This window comes from Telmatherina bonti, assembly GCF_933228915.1.
Source record: "Telmatherina bonti genome assembly, chromosome: 7".
Classification (NCBI taxonomy): domain Eukaryota; kingdom Metazoa; phylum Chordata; class Actinopteri; order Atheriniformes; family Telmatherinidae; genus Telmatherina; species Telmatherina bonti.
This window is the reverse complement of record NC_136625.1, coordinates 8,089,707-8,111,710: the sequence shown is the minus strand read 5'-3', so window position 1 is coordinate 8,111,710 and position 22,004 is coordinate 8,089,707. Positions and strand designations below refer to the sequence as shown.

The 22,004-nt window shown below is 43.2% G+C and overlaps 2 protein-coding genes across 7 annotated transcripts in view; one reads left to right on the top strand and one right to left on the bottom strand.

Moving 5' to 3' along the window:
- Window positions 1-9,231, top strand: part of LOC306758158 (disco-interacting protein 2 homolog C) — a 247,177-nt gene extending 237,946 nt beyond the window's left edge. For all 5 annotated transcript variants that reach the window (XM_079243381.1, XM_079243379.1, XM_079243380.1 and 2 more), the window contains 6 exons: window positions 502-563; window positions 4,498-4,555; window positions 4,643-4,717; window positions 5,421-5,595; window positions 6,022-6,145; window positions 8,606-9,231. In XM_079243381.1, the coding sequence (XP_079099507.1) occupies window positions 502-563; window positions 4,498-4,555; window positions 4,643-4,717; window positions 5,421-5,595; window positions 6,022-6,145; window positions 8,606-8,858 (747 nt within the window). In that variant the 3' untranslated portion in view covers window positions 8,859-9,231. The remainder of the gene's footprint in view (window positions 1-501; window positions 564-4,497; window positions 4,556-4,642; window positions 4,718-5,420; window positions 5,596-6,021; window positions 6,146-8,605) is intronic.
- Window positions 9,232-12,451: 3,220 nt separating this feature from the next.
- Window positions 12,452-22,004, bottom strand: part of zmynd11 (zinc finger, MYND-type containing 11) — a 39,224-nt gene continuing 29,671 nt past the window's right edge. For both annotated transcript variants that reach the window (XM_079243386.1, XM_079243387.1), the window contains 6 exons: window positions 21,431-21,549; window positions 21,043-21,325; window positions 20,376-20,450; window positions 19,229-19,507; window positions 18,974-19,159; window positions 12,452-16,460 (listed from right to left, as the gene is read on the bottom strand). In XM_079243386.1, the coding sequence (XP_079099512.1) occupies window positions 16,338-16,460; window positions 18,974-19,159; window positions 19,229-19,507; window positions 20,376-20,450; window positions 21,043-21,325; window positions 21,431-21,549 (1,065 nt within the window). In that variant the 3' untranslated portion in view covers window positions 12,452-16,337. The remainder of the gene's footprint in view (window positions 16,461-18,973; window positions 19,160-19,228; window positions 19,508-20,375; window positions 20,451-21,042; window positions 21,326-21,430; window positions 21,550-22,004) is intronic.

The window sequence follows — 22,004 nt, the reverse complement described above, 5'->3', positions numbered from 1 at the left end:
AGAAAGTAATTCTCTCTCTCTCACATCCAGAAAAACAAAAAGCAGATTATCTGTTTGTCAAATGATAATTGTCGTTATTTAGTTTGAGCTCTGCGTCAGAGGATGTAATCACTCGGCTACACCGTCATCACCACTGGCTTTCTCCTTTTCTTTCCTCAGAAATCATTGTGACGTTTTGTTTGCATGACAATCATTCATTTATTTGCTTGTTTGTTTCAGTATCATATCTTGTAAAATCCATTTTGTGTTGGTAATTTTCTTCACTCATCCAACTTCCATCACGGTATGAATGTTGTAAAGGTTTGGGTTTCTACATATGCTCTAAAAACCTAAAGTTTTCCCTCCCCAGCTGTGGAGAGAAAGCTTGTCTCAATTCACTGCTAATGCACGAGCAGTAGCATCCACTGGTAGGAGTAGAGCTAGTTGTTGTTTGTGTCATTCTATGCATCATCCTGCCGTGTTCATTTGTGGGTCTTCTGTTTGTTTTGTGGTGCTTCTCAGGGCACATCGGGACCCGACCCAACAACTGTGTATGTTGACATGAGAGCACTACGACATGATAGGTGAGTTCATTTTTGTTGTTTTGTCTCTGACCTGAAACTAAAAGCTTAAAGCACATTTTTCTGGGTAAGAAATGGAAAAATAATAAATCTTCTGTATTGTCATGAAGAGTTAAGGCAAAAGATCTGCATCTTACATCCACATGCAGCATCAAATTCCCTCAGACTGAGACAGAAAAGACCCAAACATCTTTTTCAACAGCAAACTCTGTTTTCTGTGTACTTTCAAGCTGCCCTATGTACTGCTAGACTGTTCAAACTGTTTGTTATCCACGTCATGTGCAACTAAGGATATACAGGTGACGGTTAGTCCTAGAATGTACTTGTTGGCAACGTATCTGCATACCTATCATGGCGTCCAAACATTGATGCAAGGTCTTGTTTTGTGTCGGTGCAATATTGACTTGAATGCTAGAAGCACTTGCATGAATAACAACAGTGTAAGCCGACGAGATCGTCGTAAACACAGTGGTGAATAGTTTTAAAAAGCACCTTTTGGACCTTTATGCAACTAGCGGCATTGTTGTAATTGCTCCTACCCGATGCAGAGTGACAAAAATCAGTGTCGAACATTTAGCAATAGATCAGTACACTGTTGTTTACCAAAATGCCATGGAAGTACAACTTTACCGGCATACTGACTCTTTCAATAGCTCCTAGTCCTAGTGCGGCGTACTGACCTCCAGCATTGAAGATTTTGGCCGCAGCATGCTTGCATTGTTTGCAGCTCGTATATCCCAGCCTTTAGAAGCAGTTTAGGGAGCAAATGCAACCTTGTTTATCCATCGAAATCACTGCTGCTGGGAACAGTTGCAGTTCCAGGGGCCTACATGTACTGTTGCAGGATTACAGGTATATTTGTAGCCTACAGACCCATTTATGCTCCCTTTACGTAGGTAAATAGTGAAATACATTTTGAATGTCAGTAAATTCATACATTGTTGTGGTTGTTACCCAGTAAATCCAGCAGAGGATGGTACAGAGTGCACCTTTGAATTTCAGCGTCAGTTTTAGACAGTAGAAAGTATGCCATTGGTGGACTGCCATTAAATACACCGCGGCTTCTTTGTTCCTTTTGTGGGTTGTATATCAGCTATGCCGATATACACACACTGCCTCTGTGGTCTCCAGTGGTACTACTGTTTGCTTTGTCAGGGTATGATGTCAAAGGCACCTAAAAACGACGCAGAAGACAGACTAAATGTTCCTCGACTCGTTTGTGTAGGACTGGAAGTTAAAACTCCGATCCTCAAGGGCCACAATCCTGCAGTTTTTTAACATGCCCCTGCTCCAACACTTTTATTTGAATGAAGTGTGATGGAGCAGGGAAACATTGAAAAACTGCAGGATGGTAGCCTTTGAGGACAGACTTTGGACACCTCTGGTATGGCACCTAAATGGACCTTCAGTCACTTAATTCTAGAGAATGTGTTTATTTTACCAGCATTACGATGCATTATAAGAGCAGATTTTAGATCAAACATAGTAAATATTAATAAGCTAACTTCCTCTACAACCAGAACACCTGCCAGCATGAAGCTCCTTATCTTTGTAACAACGCATATTTGTGCTGATCATAAAAAGGTCAGACATGTTTTGCTCCATGAATATGGAAATATACAAAGATTAATTTCCAGCTTCACATCAACGTACAAGTATACAAAAAAATTACAGCAGAGAAATCTTTTTAAACGTCTATTAAAACTGTAAAGGGTAGCAGCTTCTAGTTAATATGACTATATTTAAGCGGAGGCTGTTTGCTTTCTGCTCACACACAGATTGAATGTATTTTAATGCCTATAAAACGCTGCCTTTGGCCCTTTGGGATTCTGAAGCCGTCTGCTTCGGTAATGAAGTTTATGAATGCGGAGCAGTCGGGTGTTTGGGGATGGCGGCTTGCAAACAAGAAAAAAACATGTGGAGAATAAATAAATTCTTTCAGCTTGTTCTCAGCTCTGGGGAGGCAGCGGAAAGTGCAAAACAATGCGACTGTTTCCGTCACGCTGAGCTCGATGCTCCGACCGTCACCCTCAGACTGACAGATTATCTTTAAAGTTCTTGCAGGTAGAAACTCCAGTTAGTTCTGCCAAAGTTTTAGACTTTTAAGTCAGCCTGACAAATGCTGTGACATTTCGTGAGTTGAGGTGAAACAACTGAAATATCACCCCAGCATGGTGAGACTGTCCAAACTGTAAAATATCAAGTTGAACGCGTCAGTTTTCCTCCTGCACCCCGATGCAGCTGTTTATTATGGTTCTCAGACGGCATCTGTAGATTACCATCCAGAAACGCCATCGTGCTTGAAGTAGAAAGTCCCGCTGCGTATAAATACAACTGTCAGCTTGCATGATTCCATGTAATCAGTGTTGATTTAAGCAGGCCTGTTCCTCCCAGACTCTGTGTTTGCAGTCTGACAAACCACTTCTGTCACTTTGCATTCATTCCCAGTGGTCAGAAAGCTCACATCCACCCAGGATTCTACTCTTATTTCATCTCAAACTTAATTTAGGAATTTAAAACTTGGAGGGAGATTCCTGGAAGTAAAAATAGGATGAGAAGAATCTGTTTGCAGAAATACAAAGTTCAAATCGTCCTCAGCAGCAGCTTGGCTTAAAGTGACAACGGTTTCTTATAGTTACACCTTGTCTTTCATTTCAGTCTTTTTTTTTAAGCAGATTCCTTTTTAACAATTAATAATTAATTAATTGGAAAAAAAACAACTCCTCTACCACTCAGTCAGCTTTGACATTTTCTAATAGAAATAATGTTTTCTACTTTTGAGCCATAAATTGACCCCGTTTGACTATTTTTTTGGAAAGTGTTGCAGACTAAAAACTGTATATTTCCATTAACAAAGTAAAAGTTCAAACAGTCCTGAAATCCATTTAACACATGTGGATGTAGCCGGCTGAGTGTTATGTTGTTGCTGCACGACCAGTGCAAGTCCTACAGTAGACCAGTGGAAAAGCACTGATAGACTATCTGCTGCAGCAGGAAGCCAGATGGTGTGTTACACCTGTAGCTGACTCGTATGTGGCGTTTCCACAGATGTCATGAAGCCCATCCTGCTACCTTACGTGTATCAGTGGTGATGCCCATTTCAAATCACATGTCGCCACCCTCATATGCATCTTATAAGTTGCCATATTTGTCATCTAGTAGTGCTGAGGTCAGAGTTCCCTTCCAAGTAATGCACCGCTATAAGGTTGTTTACAGGCGTCCAAAGACACCAGAGGAAGAAGAAACCCCAAAGTTGTTTGTTGTTCTGAACTTTCTTCTGTCTGGCAGCTTCTTCCTCTTCTTCTGTGGTTTGTTCCTTTTGCTGGTTGCGTCAGCTCAACCTGCTCCTGTGATTCCCGGTGGTATCGCTCCATTTTCTGTGCCAAGTGATGGACAGCTAAGCCCCTTGAAAACGGACCAAATTCTGCACCTAACCGACACAGGAGATGGACAAAGGCGTCAGTCCGTCTGTCTGTATATCCGGCCTCTGTGTTGAGCATAAATGGTCTTTAAGACAGCAGATTTACATGAAGTCAACAAACAGCCTTAACTTTTAGAGGCAAAAATACTACAAAAAACTTTTTTTTTTCCTTTGTTTTGTGCTGTGATTGTCCTCTTAGGACAACTAGGTTCTTCCATTTTACCATAACATAGCAAATGGAGCATGAGCTTGTTTTACTGTTCATACAGATGATGGTTTAAATCCCTTTTAACCTGAATTCCCTGGTGTTTCCCACATTTTACTGGATTTTCACACGTCAGAGGAGCAGAGTGAACAGATTTAAATTGTGTTTATTTCATAAATACAGAGAATTAGCCTTTAACAGCAGTACTTATGGTGTAAAGGAACACTCGGCAGTCTCGCTGAGTGAAGTATCTCCATATTTTAACAATGAAAATTTGCTATTAAATAGTTTTGAACCGCTTTGCTTTGCAGGGTCAGGTTAGTCGAGAGGGGATCGCCTCACAGTCTGCCACTGATGGAGTCTGGAAAGGTGAGTTGCTTGGATTTTTCCTCCTTTTAAATGAGATTATGTCAAATCTGCTGCTTTCCCGACTAACTTTGCTCCTTCTGCGGGCAGATCCTGCCAGGAGTCAGAATCATCATAGCCAACCCAGAGACAAAGGGACCAATGGGAGAGTCGCATCTGGGGGAGGTTTGTCAACATTCCTACCTTCACTTGGCAACTACTTCTGGGGAATGATGAATAGTCACTATTTCTACTTCACGAATTAAGGGCACGTTCACAGTAGCCCCCCCCTCCCCTGAATCCTAGTCTGTTTGCTCGGTCTGCCTTCAAACGCAGGTCCTGCCTTGTTTCAAGCGGACCACAAACCGAGGTGCATTGTGGGTTCAGCGAACGGTATACATGTGGGGCGATAGAAATAACTCACAGAATTTGGTAAAAGTTCAGATCAAGCCAGACCTCTAGGATCTGATGCAGCTCCAGATTTCGCCATGATGTACTAGAAACCAGTAATTAATTCTTCTTTTTGCATTTACGACAGTTAGAACAGATTGTCCAGATAAGCTCCACTTTCCTCTGTAAAGGTGGATACTAAACTTTTACAGCTGTGCTTTCTGTCCCCCAGAATGGACATGCATATATTAAGGGTCTATTCTTTTGTTTGGTACCATATCCAGTCAACTTTTTGACCTCCTAACTGACTCATCTGCTGATTTAATGATATTATAGTTCTTTCATTAATTAACTCTAAAAAACACATCAAACTAAAGCTCAAAGTCTCCACTGTTGCTTTACAGTCATCATGCACGTTTAATGGAAGCCTCATTTGACAGAAACATTAACCTGAAGTGCACCATGAGGCCTAACGGCTGCTGTTCTTGTGCGTCTGTAGATCTGGGTGCACAGCGGCCACAACGCCAGCGGGTACTTCACCATCTACGGAGACGAGGCGCTGCAGTCGGACCACTTTAACTCTAGACTGAGCTTCGGAGACACGCAGACCGTCTGGGCTCGAACTGGATACCTCGGCTTCCTCCGCAGGACTGAGCTCACAGACGCCAGCGGAGGTGAGAACAACAATGGCTGCAATCGATTTGAGATTGATGTGGCTGATGCTGACCTTTAGTGGTCTTAGAAAACTGAGGGCAGGGCACGACTAAACCGACTGTAAGTGCTGCCGAGCTTGAAGGAATTCATTAGTCTCCTTGTCAGCGGAGCTAAAAATCCTCTAATGGTCTAAATGCAGTTTTATAGGCTGTTCTCCTCTAATGAGCACAAAACAACCTTAATGACTCATTATTTATTCATAATTTTATCTCATAGTTGGTAGAGAATCTAAAAATATTAATAAATTTTGTGCAGCCTCATTGGTCACAGACTTCTTAAAAACATGCAAATGAGCTTCTAGTCAGTGTGAATAGATGTGACTGATTTGTTTAGATGCAACAATCTGGTCTTTTCAAGTTACAACTGAAACCTGTGCGTGTCTGCAGAGCGTCATGATGCGCTGTACGTGGTCGGTGCTCTGGAGGAAGCCATGGAGCTGAGGGGGATGCGATACCACCCCATCGACATAGAGACCTCCGTCATCAGGACGCATAAGAGTATCACAGAGTGGTGAGGAACATGAAGCTTCACCTCCTCGGCATTCAAATCAACAGACAACCATTGGTTTTAAATGGCCATACGTCACAGCTCTCATACCTCCACGTGCCTTGACTTGGCATTTTTGTTTAGTCCGTTAAATAGCACAATACACACAAAGGGTACATTCACTTCAGGATAGTCCGCTAGACTTGGTCCGATAGGGGACTTGGCTCAGTTGTAGGGGGGTGTATCTATGCGGACCGAGATCATGTTCACGCTGCACTTTGGTCAAACAAGCCAACCTATTAGAATATTCATTCATTTTCTGAACCACTTAATCCAATTCAGGGTGGCGGGGAAGCCGGAGCCTATCCCAGCTGGCTTTGGGCGACAGGCAGGGTACACCCTGGACAGCTCGCCAGTCCATCGCAGGGCCACACAGAGAGACAAACAACCACTCCTATGGGCAATTTAGAGTAACCAAGTAACCTAACATGCATGTCTTTGGACAGTGGGAGGAAGCCGGAGTACCTGGAGAGAACCTGCAAACTCCACACAGAAAGGCCACTGAACCCCTCCCCAGCCAAGGATCGAACCAGTGACCTTCTTGCTGTGCTAACCACTGTGCCACCGTGCAGCCCTCCTATTAGAATAATGTATCACAATTCCCACCAGAGGTGGCGCTGAGCTAGTATTTAGCTAAAGAAAACTGTTTTCTCCGACTGCGAGTTAAACATGGAGACGAAACTATCGCTGTTTAAGGTTTTTATTGTGTCTTATGCAAGTATACGCTGCAACAACAGCCATCGAGTGGCCTGAAACCCTCAAGGAGACCACCACGTCCCGAGAGCGAAGTCTTCAACCAGACAGCTGCCTGGAAGAAGCAACCCAGTCCTGGAGCAATCCACTCTCCACCAATGACTGTCCAAGGATTGTGGGCGCTTGACTGGGCTGACATGGAGAAAAAAGGTTTTTCCCCACCTGCCTTCAATCGCACCTCTCCTGGCATCCCCCTTTAACCCAAGAAAGGCTATAAATCGCTGGGAATGTTGGTGAAAGCTTTGAATGCATCATCGCTACTCCTTGCCTACAAGGCTGAATTACAGGAGGAAATGTTGACCACACCGACCCACAACTCCTTGACATGCCTCAGGATCGGAAAGGCATATTCGGCCCTCCACAATGCACAAACATTGTAAGAAGCTGCGAGAAGGCTAAGCACTGCAGCTGCTACAGAAGCGAAGCTGAAGGTGCTGTCTTAAGACGGCTTTGTGACTTGCATTGGTTTCTGCCAAGCGTGTGGGTAACATCCAGGCGTTGTAGGTTAACCCATCTTGTATGCAGTTCCTGATGGGAGATTCTAATGTTCTGCTTAAGCCAAATCCAGCTTTTGTGCCAAAGGTCTTCAAACCAGCTCTGCCATGCCGCGCAGTACAATTAGCAGCCTTTTGCTCGCCAACTTTCCTGTCACAGGAGCAGCTTCTTGCTCTGTGCGCGCACCGGGCATTTATGTGGACAGAATGGCTGGGTTCAGAAAGTCGGAACAGCCGCTAGTGGCCTGGGCTCCACTCCCACAAAGGGAAACCCCGCACTCAACAGAGATTGTCTCACTGGATTGCAGGAGCTATTACCATGGCATATAACAGTAACGGTCTGCAGTCCCCGGCAGGTTTACGCACTCATTCCACTTGTGGGATGGCCGCATCTTGGGTGCTGTTTAAAGGCATTTCCGTGCGACTGCTGATTGCACAGCACCTCACACTTTCACTGCAACTTCAGTGTCTCACGCAATGCTGGGTGTGCAGGGCACTGTGCCTGTGTGAATTATGAACTCTGAAATAGTCTCTGAGGCGAGCTTGTCTGGCAATGCGAGAGTCTCTTTATCCCATAGTGAGATACCGAAACAAATGTTGAAAGAGTGAGATATTTCACCAGACCACCCTCCTTGCCTGGAGCAAGGAAGAGGCTCGTCCCCTCTGTCTACCAGTCAGGACTGGCGTAACGTAAAAAAAGAGCTTCTGGGGACAGCGTCCCCTAGTGAGATTCCTCAATCATGTTTTAGAGAACGGGCGTTAATTTCTTATCCTAAAGTCCTGCAGTTTGAAGAAATGAGCCGTTCACTGTGACTGACCTGCACAGATGTAATGGAGGATGGTCTTTGTTGTCCAATGTACCTCCACCGAATCATTCATGTACTAAATGTTAAAGTGTAAATATATAGCGCTTTACACTACATACACTATCCTCCTGAGCTACAACAATTAACTGTGAAAAGACTGAACTTCCACACAAGGACTTTGGCAGTACAAACTCATCCTCATGAGATTTTGCAGATCATTAAGTGTGTTAACATCAAAACTTCAGTTTCCAAAGACACTAATAACAACTTTACCTTGTGATAATTGCTGAACAGCTACCCAAAGCATTTTTAACGCAGTTTGCAGGGGTAAAAGTAGGTTTTTTGGGCTACAAAAATGTCTGTGTCCCCAGTGCGGTGTTCACATGGACCAACCTGCTGGTGGTGGTGGTGGAGTTGGACGGCTCTGAGCAGGAGGCCCTGGATCTGGTCCCTCTGGTTACCAACGTGGTGCTGGAGGAGCACTACCTGATCGTGGGCGTGGTGGTTGTAGTCGACATTGGCGTCATCCCCATCAATTCTCGCGGTGAGAAGCAGCGGATGCACCTGCGTGACGGCTTCCTGGCCGACCAGCTGGACCCCATCTACGTGGCCTACAACATGTAGTACCCCCCCCCACGGTGAATACATCTGTGACGAAAGAAAAACAAATCAGAGTTTCTGCTTCCCTTCTGCTGCAAAGTGGACTTAATGTACCCTGAGTTTTGCCTCTCAGGCAGTGCTTACTCCTATGCTAGCCCAGCTAGCTCCTGCAATTATTGCATTTTGGTTTTTAGCCTCGATAAGAAGAGCAGCCAACCCCCCCTTCCATTTGTGCAGAATGTTTACTGAATTGTGGCAATCTTTTAACAGGAGGACAATCGCTCATATAGCAAAGATTTTGGCTTTTAAAACCGAGTGGCTCGCTTTATATTTTCCTGGGTTTTTTTTTTTTTTTTTTTTTTTGAAACATCTTTGGAAAAGTTTGGGCTATTTTTTTGGACAACACAAAAAGATGTCTCAAGACGAGTCTGAAGGACCCGCAGGTACGTCTGTTTCATGTTAGCTTGCCTTTATTTTCTACCAAACTGGCCCATCTCAGCAGGGAATCAACTCACTAACATTCATAAACAGCCGCAACGTTTAACCATTTTCTATTGAAATCAGCAGCTTCATATGAAGCAAAACAACTCATATCATGTAAGTATGTACAAAAAGAAACTGATTTAATTTATTTTCTTTTTTGTCTAGACGTATATAACAAGACATTCAAGAATGTTTTGCTCTTGAATATTTGCTAATATAACTGAAAAAAAAAACAAAAAAATGCACTGTATTATCTAAAGTGAAACAGAGAATCACATTAAACATTATGAGAAATAGAAATATATGAAGGTTTATATTAAAGACCAGTCAAAAGTTATTACTGGACAAAAGGATTTTCTCTGTATTTTGGTCTGAAATGTGTTAAAACCAGGAGGAGCTTTATTCCAGTGTTATAGAGAACATCTAAATTTTACATGGCTACTTAATGTTTCAATTGATTCCACATCAAAATGATTAGTTTTGGGGCATGAAATTCTGATTTCCAGGGAAAATGTGGAATTTAAGGCAATAATTTGCAAGTAAACGTTTTACCTGATGCAGGACTTTGCTGACATCTAGTGGTGATCAAGAGAAACTACACCAGATCCGTTTTCACTGGAATAAAACTCCTTCAGACAGCAGTACTGGATCCGTTGCTGTTCTCAGAGACTAGTTTTCTCCAGCAGCGCTGCAACTGTAAATATTAAAGTGAGGAGTCCTTCATATTTTTACACAGACAGCTCAATCAGGGCTCGAACAATGATGTCACAGCAGGATGGAAAGCGTTTTATCAGAGACCCTTTAACTCATGAACGAGCTGCCGGGCGCTTCGTCCTCTTTGCCTGAGAATGTTCCAGTTTCCACACCAGTTTTTTAATGATAAAAGCACTTTCTTCACTGTTTTCCTTTCTTTCAGCAGAGAAATGTAAGTTGCAGTTTGTTTGTTTTTTTTAAATGTCTGAGTTGAGGTCGTGTCTTTCATTTAAATAAAAATTTCAACAATTTTGACAATAAAACATCTGTCTGATTTGGAGGAAATTTAAACTTGTTTTTAAAGTTTGGAACAGAAGCGCAAATAAAAACAAGATAAAACTACATTTAAAATATTTGGCAAATACTACTAAGGTTTATAACCAGGATTAAATCAGGTTTATTATGTGTTACCATTTTTCTGTTGGTCAAGACTTTTCACCATTTCTGTACGTGTTTATAGAATTACTATAAATCAGGGATATGAACTGTGGTCTTACGAGAGCCACAATCCAGCAGGTTTTTTTTTTTTTTAAATGTATTCCTGCTTTAACACAACTGAATCCAACATCAAGTCAGGGATGTTGGAGCAGGAAACATGAAAACACAGCTGGATTCTGCATAATATAGAATTACATGCATTAATTTGGTGGGAAACTTTGATGGGGTCATTTATACCGTCTCATATGGTGAGCATAAGGTTCAACATGGAAAAGCATCTCTGCAGGTCGAGAGTCAGCAGCCCATCTGCACCTTCAGGACAGTGAAGACATGCTTTCAGAGGCCATCTATGTGGAAAAACAGGCAAGTTCCTCTCAGGTAGCAACCGTGCTCCACGACTTTTAGCTCGTCTCAGACAGGTGAACCTCCTCCTCTCTCTCCAGCAGAGTTGTGGTGGTTAATATTAGGTCTCACACACAAGGAGCCATTATTGTGAAGGAGCTCCGGTTTGGAAGGGGAAGTTGCCGTTTGCCCGCCTAGATTGCTCTCTTGCTCTGCGGAACAGGTGGAAGAGATAAAGCGCTAGACTCAACTTGCTTTCGTCTCGCTTTTCACTATCTCCATCAGAGTCATGTGACTGACCTGTTGCCTGGTTCCACGGCGTAACACGTGAAGGGAACACCTGATCAATGCGCCGCGAGTCAGTCAGGCGGACATCAAGCTGTCCTGTTAGGAAGTAACTGACTGGGAATCAGTTTCACCCGCTGTTGCACAAACAGGTGGTGTGTGCACGGACCGTTTCCCTGCATTCATACCATCTGCCTGACTTAAATCTGGAATATTTTATTAAAAGGGAATTTTAAAAAAACAAAACTGGTGATCCAGATCACCGCCTGATTCCAGGAACTCTGAGGCTTCTTTACGACAGGAATAATTTTACCTTTAGCGCTTCAAACAAATATTTCATAGTTTCTTTACAATATAAGAAATTCTGAAACAACAGAGAATTTTACAAGAGGAGCAGATTTATCTACATCTGTCTTCCTCTGATGCTTGCTCGCTCGCTCCTCCCTGTACGATCATCCCCGCCTCCGGACATTTCCCTCAAAAGGACGTGATGCTGAATGACAATTATTCCTGCAGATTTGTTGACATTAAATCTTCAACCTTCATCCAATCAGAGGTGTCCAGCTCCGGTCCTCCAGGGCCACAATCCTGCAGCCCTTCCACGTGTCCCTGCTCCAACACACCTGACTCGTATGAATCCATCATTGTGCAGAACTTCCTGGAGTTCCTACCAAAGGAAGTCAGGCGTGTTGGAACAGGGATGCATGGAAAACCTGCAGGACTGGTCCGTCTTGGGAACAACTCGTGCATTTTCCTGAGGAGCAGTCATGTTTTAGGGTTCTAGTAACAGAAGTTTGTTCTTTAAGAGAACCTGAAATACGCCAGAGAAATGTTACTTCAAGCTTTTTTCATCACTTGTCACTAATATTTGATTGAAACTGGAAAATAACTTTACAGACAACTTGTTCTCATTGGTAAACACCTAAGATTTTCCAGCTGTTTTTAGCCCAACTTTCCATGAAATGGTTAAAAATGTCTCCGTTCCAACATCTAATGTTTGATTTTCTGTGAATAAACGATGTTTGTGTGAGATTTCCAGCTGCATGGAGACTAGACGCGGTGAGTTGTGTAACCTGGTCGTACCTTCAGACGTCTTGTGGCGCAGATCTCCCAGGTTTTCGGCTTCCAGCAGCGTCTCCTGAAGCAGTCTGATTACTGGTGTCAGTTTTTACAGGAACTTTAACTTCAGCAGAATTCAGTTCCAGCTGATCAACATCATCCACAGTAACGTTAAACTGCTTCTGGAAACGCTGCTTTTAAAAGCAAAACAGGACGGGGCGGAAAGAATGACACGAAAGCCACAAGCACTTGTCGATACATTTATTTCCTCCATGTTAGCACATAGAATATATTTATATACATATTGCTAGCTAAAGTGTCAAAAAAACGGGAGCATAAAAAATGTGGACATGATTAATAGTTTACATGTGAACAGAGGAGAAAATCATGACCTACAAAAACTGAGAACAAATGAACTTTTATACTGATTTTATTCCTGTGAAATGTACTTAAAGTACAAGAGGGAATTATGTAGTACTCACACAGTATCACATACCAAAATACCCTGGAACAGAAGCAGTGAAAAGTCCAGTTACAGCTTGACCCTCATCCGTTAACTGCCTTTTCCCGGCTGAAAACAGCCTCACGTGTGTAGAAGCTCAACAGACGAAGTAAAAGCAACAGGCATCATACTGCATCACTCCGACAGAGTGCAACTACGCCGCTAACAGCTTGCATGAAGGGAGACAAACCACCAACACAACTGGGGGGGAGACGCAGCTTTTACTCATGCAGGTAAAAAGCAGACAAAGTGGAGTCACATCCAAACGAAAATAAACAAAAAGACACTTGAAATGTTCGGGCTGAGTGAACGAATATAAAACCAGGCTGGAGGGAAAAAAAGCTGCAGCCTTACTGGTCGCATGTGCAACGCAACACGCTGCGCTGAACCGACGCGGCGCCCCGAAACACCCAAATGTTTCCACCAACTGAGGCTGCGGGGCGCCTGACATGAAACAACAGCTGTACATGGTACAAAACTAGAAATAACAGTCGTCCAGATCACGCAGCAGAAAAAAGGGAATTCATTTCCGATGTGCATGTTAAGACGGATCATGGACAGGTGACGTATTTACATGTAGTGCAATGATGAGAAGAACGCAACGGAAAGCCTGCAGGAGAGAACTGTGACCAAAATGTGACGAGCACATGAATCCAGACGTTTAAGAGCAAATAAAAGTCCATTTCTGCCTCCCAAAGTCAAAGAAGCATCCTTAGCAAGTGTTTCTGAGGACTTCCTGGACCCGCCTGACGACAAGAACGTTCCTCCTCTCAGCCTTTAGTCCAGAAAGTTCCCATAAACCTGACCACCGTTCATTCTTCTGAATGTTTCAGCAGTAAAAGTCTCGTCTCTGGAGGAGATATCAGGAACAATTTAACGGACTGCTAACCTTCACAATCAGACTTACTGCTCTCCTACAGACGTTCCTGCTGCAGCGCCGCAGCAGAACATCACGCGAGGGACTGACAACAGCTGGTTCATACGCGCCGCGGAGAACCAGCTGCTGAAAGGCCAAACAGAGAACGGTTGATAAAGTAAAACAGCTTCTGATTGCTTGTTTGTTGCTCTAACATTTACACAGTAAAATCTACAACCCAAGCAAACCGCCGTCCTCCGAGTCGCTGCGTTCATCTGCTTACATCTTTATCTTCTGTTTTTCATGCTGAACTGTTAGGTTGCCTGAGGCGAGACAGGAGAGCGCCCTCTGCTGGAGCATATCTACAATCATTCGGATTTTAACTAATAAAGTTTCGCTTCATTCAAGCTGATATTTGAAGAAAAACGTGAGTCTGACTTGTTGGAAGTATGAAAAGTAGGAGCGAGGATGACCAGGTGGAGACTTTGTAAAGGACTGAATTTAATCATTAAAAGTAAACGCAGCGTTGCAGCTTTTAATAAGCTTAAAATGAAGATCACGAAAAAAAAATTCTTATTTTCATCAGTGTTCGTCCCTTCCTTACCTGCTTCAGTAAGACGGAGGGACGAGAGCGGAAAAAGACGCTTCGTTTTCTTTGAGAAGAGAAAGGCAGCAAAGTCGTAAACAAACATCAGCTCACACACAAAGCAGGAAGTCTGCGACAAAACAGTAAATATTCTCCAAACGTGGCCTTTTCAAGCAACGAGACTTAATTTACTGGAGAAAAAAAACACTTCCTGTTAAATTCCACTGATAAAAATAAAATAAAAACAGTGAGTTTTTTTCCTCAAGCTAAAAGTCTGACTGTTCAACTCATCTGTGATGTTCCCTCGCAGGTCATATCAGCTTAGAACAAGGCAAGTCTAACAGAACCTGGTTTTACTGGGATCTTTCCTGCTCCCAGTCACATTCTGCATGTTGATGATAAATAAATCACCCACTGGCCGTTTAAATGAATCTAAAACATGAAAAATGTCTTTGCAACTTGTTTTTTTTTCTAATTTAATCATCAACCCAGATCTGCAGACGGCTAAAAGCAAAACAACGTCAAACTTTCAGTTTTTATTGGATTTAATAATAAATGAAATCATTTACAGAAAGAAGCCAGACGCTGCCAACATGTTTATATATGTCAACAACAATCCTCGCTTTACTGCTTGAGATTAGATCCTGCGACGGCACAAACCTCATTTATAAACACATGACGTCCACCGTGAACCAGCTGGCGAGCAGCTCGCGTGCACGTTTGCTGCTCGATAAGACACGTTGACTTTTCATTCACAGCAAAAACGTTTTTCTCAGCATTAAAAAGAAAATCTGACGTGAAAGTTGAGCTGCGTTTCCTACATTCACCCCAAACGCTGATCAGAAACATGTCAAAGCACGGCTGGAGGACTTGCTCTGTTCAGGCGGTCGTCATGACGGAGGAAAGAAACGTTAAACGAAACAAAAAAGCGTCTGAAACAATCCACTGGTGTATTTATACACCAGTGACACCCAGCGTGGGGGAGGGAGGGGGGTTTAGTAGCTGGTATTTGCATATTGTTTGACACTGGTTCATGGCTCCTCGTCCGTCACCGCAGAGCTTCTGGTCTTCTCCTGTTTTACGTAACGAATGAAAGAAGAGGAACGATGAACATGCACGGTGCGTGGCCGGATGAGAACAGAAAACAGCCACTAACCACCAACAACAGCAAACGCAGAGAGGCTCTTAGCGAATCGCTTCCGTTTCTTTTTTCTCTTAAAGGATGAGTCGGAGCGTACGTCACTAGAAAAAATGACACGGATGGAAAATATACATCAGGCTGGACGATGATGGCGGACAGACGGGAGGACTCTTCTCTGATACACAGAAAATGTTTTGGGGCGATATTACAAGCTTTTGGGTTGTTCAGAAAATAAAATGTGCAAACGATCATAATAATTTAAATCCTGTCAAATGTTTCCTCCCACAGATCCGACACAGGAAATCTTCACCTTTCCTCAATTTAGAGCAGATTAAAAAAAACTTGACTCATAAAAAAAGTCCATAATTCTATAAATTCTGATCATCGTGAGACGATTTGCTTAGTCGGCGTCTTTCAGGCCGAACTTCTGACCCTGTTCCCAATGAGCGACTTGCTAAGATTTTAGGTAGAAATCACTTTGTTAAAAAAGGTGCATTTCACCAAATAGATGTGTGAAAAATGACCGAGGCGTCAGCATGCTACGCGGTTTTTGGGGGGGGGGGGGGGGGGGTGTAGCTGCTGCGCGTTTCTGCATGTTTTCTGGTGGGTTTGTAACATTTGCAGTAAGAAAACCTACTTGTTTTTTTTTTTTAATTTTTTTAAAAATTCAGGTAATAAAATGTTTTTTTGTTCCTACACACTTAAATAAAACAATCCGACACAAAATCTGCACTTCAAAGAAAAAAAAAAGGTTAAAAAAAAAATCATCCCATAACTCGGCCTTGGCGCCAGGTTCGGGGCAACGTGGCCACCATTAAAAAAAAAAACAAAAAAAGCACGAGGAGGAAAAATTCATACAGCGGGTCAATTAAATAATAGATATATAAAAAAAAAAAAATTGTCGCCACGAAAAACATCAAGTCTGCAAAGTTTTCAGGAAGGCAAGTAGAGAAGCAGGAGGGAAGAGAGTGTTGCTGACTGACTGACAGGAGGAGGAGGAGAGGCGATGGCGTGCGGTGTGAGGTCAGAGCGAGGCGGGGGAGGAGGGCGGGGCTTGTTCATCTCTTCCTGCGGCAGGTTCGTTTGTGATCGGCGTGCCAGTGCTCCTGCTGACACTTGATGGAGCAGTATGAGGTGTTCCAGCAGCAGTGGTACATGGCCTCCTCTTCACAATTATAACACTGAAACACACACACGACACGGGTCACCAAGCGCGTGAGCACACACACCACAACAACAACGATTTTTCTTTTGATGCATTTTATCATTTTCAGGATATTTTCCGGTGTTTCCTCAGAGGGAGCCCTCTGCACCGGGTGTCATAACGACCGTGGCTGCAGGGCGCCTTTCATGGTCTGTAACGGTGCCCCTGGTACTGCGGTCTGGTCGACTCCTGGTGCAGATGGATCCTGCGATGCTGTTCCTTACCAGGATCATCTGTGCTCAGCTATAAATAACTAGGTAGGTGTGCGCGTAATGTTTAAGAGTACTGTTGGAAATTGATGTTTGGTGTGTGTATGCGTTTGAGTGGAGGGGCTGATGAATTTTCTTTGTTGTGTTTTTATATCATGTAAAGCACTTTGTGTTGCATTTTATTGTAGAAAAAGTGACTTATAAATAAAGTTTGATTTGATGCCACATGCAGGAAGCTGCGCAGCGACAACTACAAGCTGCTTCTCAGCAGAAATCAACTCATTATGAGGAAATTCCTGTTTTTCTCCATGATAGAAACCAGTGGTTCTCAAACTGGGAGTCGCAGCGTAGAGGGTGACACAGGAGGGGATTCTCACTCCCGTCCCACTCAGAATGATTCCCACTCCCATTTTGTTTTTATTCATTTAGTTTTTATACAACACGCTAACTTTTATTAAACGATTAAATTGTGCAAACTGGTTTCTCTGCAGGTGTTTGCCAACTGCATTCATTTTCTCCTTTCAGTTCCAACGGGGAGCAGTGTTGGATTCTGGGTAATGTAGTTCTTTTCTACTTTAGTTACAGAGGAGGATTATTCAGCCCAAACTACAAACTATTTTTTCTTTTGTCCGTTAATGGTTGGTTGGTTCCCGTCTGCTCCCGTTAAAGGTGGAGTATGTAAGATTTTCAATATTTATTAAAAAAAAAAAAAAAAAAAAAATTAACTAAAAAATAACTACAATCATAATTAGATAGTTTTTTTCTTAAACATGTAGGTTCCAGTCTGTCCATATTTGATGTGTTATTAAATTACAAGTTTAATTAATGACAAAGACCCTTCTTAAATGTTTGCCTACCAGTAAAAAAAAAAAAGTACTTTTTGTCATTTGTCAATTAAACTTGTAATTTAATAACGCATCAAATATGGACAGACTGGAACCTACATGTTCAAAAAACTATCTAATTATGATTGTAGTTATTTTATTAGTTAATTTATTTAGAAAATATTGAAAATCTTACATACTCCACCTTTAACGTTTGATCCTGAACCGTCCCAATCAGGTGACTAATAGTGAAACTGACTCCAATCCTGTGGGAATCTCGTGACCAATGGGATTCCTTAAACCGCAGCGGAACGACTGGAAGCATGTGGGAAGTTTGGGAACCACTGTGATGAAAAAACTGTCACAGAAACTACATTTATGAACCTTCATAAGTTTTACACCAGTTCATATCAAGCCGTTCATATCAAGTTTTTGTAGCATTGCTGCCATTCTAACGATGATCCAGGTCATTTTGGGAACAAAGTGGTTTTAAAAGGTTCCTCTGCTCTGCCTGTGCTTCTCAATGTTTTCTAGACATGATGATGATGATGAAGAAACTTTATTTACATGTTTATTTAGAAAGGGACAGATGAATAAAACTGTTCTGTAAGGATAATGTGACGTAAACGTGATGCATGCAGGCCAGCAGCTGAAGCTTCCCTGTTTGTGTTCAGGAAGTCGGAACTAAACCTTAATCTGTTCTGGAGTTCTTCACTTACATCACAACATGCACTAACTAACCGAGTTAAGACCGTTTAACTTATGATAATATGAGTCTGCAGGTGCCGGGCTGTGATTGGTTCAGCCTCCAGCAGCTCACAGCTGATTGGTTCCTGGAGGATCAAATATAAAAACCTGGCATGATGGAAGAAAATGTAAAATTAGTTTATAAACTAGTTTTTTTTTTTTTTAAATAAACATGAAATCTAGCTTGAATGGAAATGAAGTTTTAGAAAAAGCCGAGGACCAGCAGAAACTCCCGACTTTATTTGATAAAGTTATTGAATATGTAAATGTAAAAGAGTAAAAACGACCATCTCGGCTGCTCTGATGTTGAACCTTTTCATGGTTTTTATAAAGACAAGCAGCCGTTTGCACCAAACGTTTTGTTTAAAGCGATGCTGTTCAGATTAGCCTGCAGCCATTCCATGGCTCTGCTCCGACGTCCACGGCTAGAAAATAATTCTACTTTCTGTGTGTCTGGACAGAAACAGACTTTATGTCGACTGGAATGTGTATTTTATACTTTTACATCAGGTGGTTAGTTATAAACAGTCTTTACAGAGGTGTAAAACAAACTCAGGCTCGTATTTGTTGATGTTTCCCTGCACCAATGCACTTGATTCATGTCAAATGGATCCAACAGCTTCTTGTGAACCAGGTGTGTTGGAGCCTGGAGACAACAGACACCTGCAGGTTACCTGGAGGGCTGGACACCAGTGGGTCGGTTCACTCACCCACTGCTTCTTCTTGGTCTGGGAGATGAGCTGCTTGTGTTGAGCCATCAGCTTCTTCACCTCCTCCAACAGCTCCTCTTTACACTTCTCCTTCACCTGCTTACTCTTCCTCTCCATCTCCGCCTGCACGCCGGCCACCGCCTTGCTCACCGCTTGCCGTTTCTCCTCCTCCATCTCTGTGCGGAGCTGCGGGGACGTGAGGAACATCAGCGTGTTGCAGAGCAGGACGTCTTCGGCCATCAGACACCAACCTACCTTCTCCAGAGCTTCCCGGACGACCCTCTCCGTCTCCCTCTGGTTGTCGGCCTTCATCATCTCCTTCACGTCGTTGAAGACCTTGGTGTACTTCTCGTGGCACATGTTCTGGCAGGCGCCGTCGCTGCTGGTCTGGGTGCCGCGGTGCAACGTGCGCGGCGACCCCCCGCTCGCCTTCTTAGTCTGCGTGGACACCGACAGCTTCTCTGGCTGCTGAGGCGCCGAGGACACGGGGATCTCCTGGCTGGAGCTGACCGCCTCCATCTCCGGCTCTGGGTCCTGGTGAAGCGGAGACGAACGATGAGCTTCCCGTTTCCCGCCGGGTTCAGGCGGTAAGAAGCAGCCGCTGACCAAACGGACGTTCTAACTGACCATCTGCAGGCTTTAAGCCGCTTTCTGATGGTTTGCAGCATCAATTTCATTAAATAAATCCTGAATCCCATCTTAAACAAGCCTGTAATAATTCCTTCATTCTATATTTAGTCCAGATTTGTATTTTTTTTAAGACACATTTTTAGCTGAAATCAAATTTGATGTGTTTTTTAGACAATATAAGAACCTGCCAAATAATGTTACACAGCTTTTTATTTCAAATAAAAAATTCCTTTGAGGTTATTCTGGCTGGCAGGACTGTGTGATATAGCCTTTTTCATAGAAAAACTTGTGAACAACACGTATAGAATCTGGTTTTTATTTAATATATAATAGTAGAGATGCAAGTTGTCTTTTAAGGGGACTCTGTGGGCTGAAACAGTGTTGTTCGCCTCATTAAGCCGCGTTTCTAAATGCAGTTATGTGTGGAAGTGAGATCATCTACTGGCTACTTCTGGATTTATGCCTGAAGATCTGAACAAAATCTGTAAAATCTATGTAAAAATCATTTAATTATAATCCATGTTGTGCAAGCGCCATCGTTTAAAAAATGTTTTTCATGTCACAAAGACTTTTTCACTCATTTTTCTCTTTCATTGCTGCAACATTTTACCCCTGACGGTTATAAACCACGGTTTTCTACACAACCCGACATCATCAGTTCATTGACTAGTTGCACATTTAACATGATATCCTCAAACAAAAACCACAGAAATGAACGAACTGAAGCATAAAACCAATAAATGCCTCCCACTCGCCCAACTCGTGGACTTACGCTGGCTTCCTCTTTGGGTTCGATAACTTGAGTGCGACGGCTTTTCTTCGCTTTGGGCTCCTGGCTGCCTTTCAGCTGCAGGGAAATCAGGAAAAGAACTGATCAATGTGACGCAGACAAGCTTTTAACCAACAGGGTTTTAACCCAAATGAGCTCAACGTGTAAAAATACCTAAAAGTTTTTTTTTCCTCTGCATCAAATCCATAAACAGCTGCAGCTTTTCATGCCAGTACGGTAACGTGTCAAACTGGAAAGGCTGTGCCTGTAGTTCCCCTGTCCCACCAGCAGGTGGCAGCAGCAACAAGCAGACTTTCCTCACCTGCTTCTGTTTCTCTTCTGTTTAAATAAAGTTTCAAAACAGACCGCCTGTGGAGAAACATCTGCAGCTGCTTGTGTCAACATTTAAACTTCTGACACTGGCTCAGTAAAATAAGATTGTTGGCATATAATTTTGGTTTGAAATGAGAGAGATTCAGCTTTGTGGATGTGTAGACATTCTGTACATGGTGGTAATCATTCCTTTAAGGCTGCAAAATCCTTCCAACTTCATGTTAAACTGTGTGACGTTGTGAACATGTGGGTGGTGTGACGGCTGACATGTGACCCGACACGCCGACGCAAGGAGTGTGAGGAAGAATAAAACAATGACGAGGAGACGAGCACTTACATGGCGGACCTGCTCGTTGCTAGTGGAGGAGATGCTGGATTCTGCTTCATCCGTCCTCTCCAGCCGGTCCGTCCTCCCGCCGCCGTCCTCCTGCTGCCTCTGGTTCTGCGGGTTTGGTGGCGGGATGTCCTCCATCTTCGTTTTCCAGAGGCGTCCCTCCCTCAGGAAGCGCTGGTACACCTCCAGCTCCTCGCACGCCTTCTTCCAGCCGTTGCTGCGCTTCACCTGCAGCTGCTGGACGCTCACCTTGATGTCCTGGATGTTTTCTGACGGGATCCACGCCCTGTGGCGACACAGATTCACGTCTTTACAAACGTAGAAACTCTGAGCAAAGCCACGCAGATTAAATCAGCACGACGATGCTGCACGCCGTTCCGGCGGAGCCCACCTCTGGTGCTGGTGTCCAAAGAAGCGTACGTCCACCTGGTTGTCCTCCCTCTGCAGGACTTTGGCGGGCCAGTAGCCAAAGCCCTTCATTTTGGCCCAGACCAGGTCATGGCTGGGAGTCTGCAGAGGAAACACAGGTTAAACTCACCAGAACGGGGTCGCCCTGCAGACCTCCAGCCGGAGGAAGGATCCAGGTTTAATCTACATACATCTACAGGCTACTCAATTAGATGTTCAGGTGGGCCAGATCTTTAAATAAAAAATTATCAGAGCCAGTAAATAAAGTAAGGAAAAATAAATAAATTTCAAAAAGACATAAAAATTAGTATATTAATTTTTCTATTTTAAATTCAGTCCCACATGACAAAGACGAATGCACAAAATATAATAAAAATTCCAGTCAGAGCCTGTTTTTCTCCTAACTTTTAACATAAAAAGATCAAATCAAAACTAAACTTCTCCATGTGGTGCCTCCTCACATTATAATCTTTACACACCGACACACACTCTGCATATTAAACACATCGGTTTGGCGCTCCAATGTGACGGAAAAATAAACAAACACTTATCAGTCC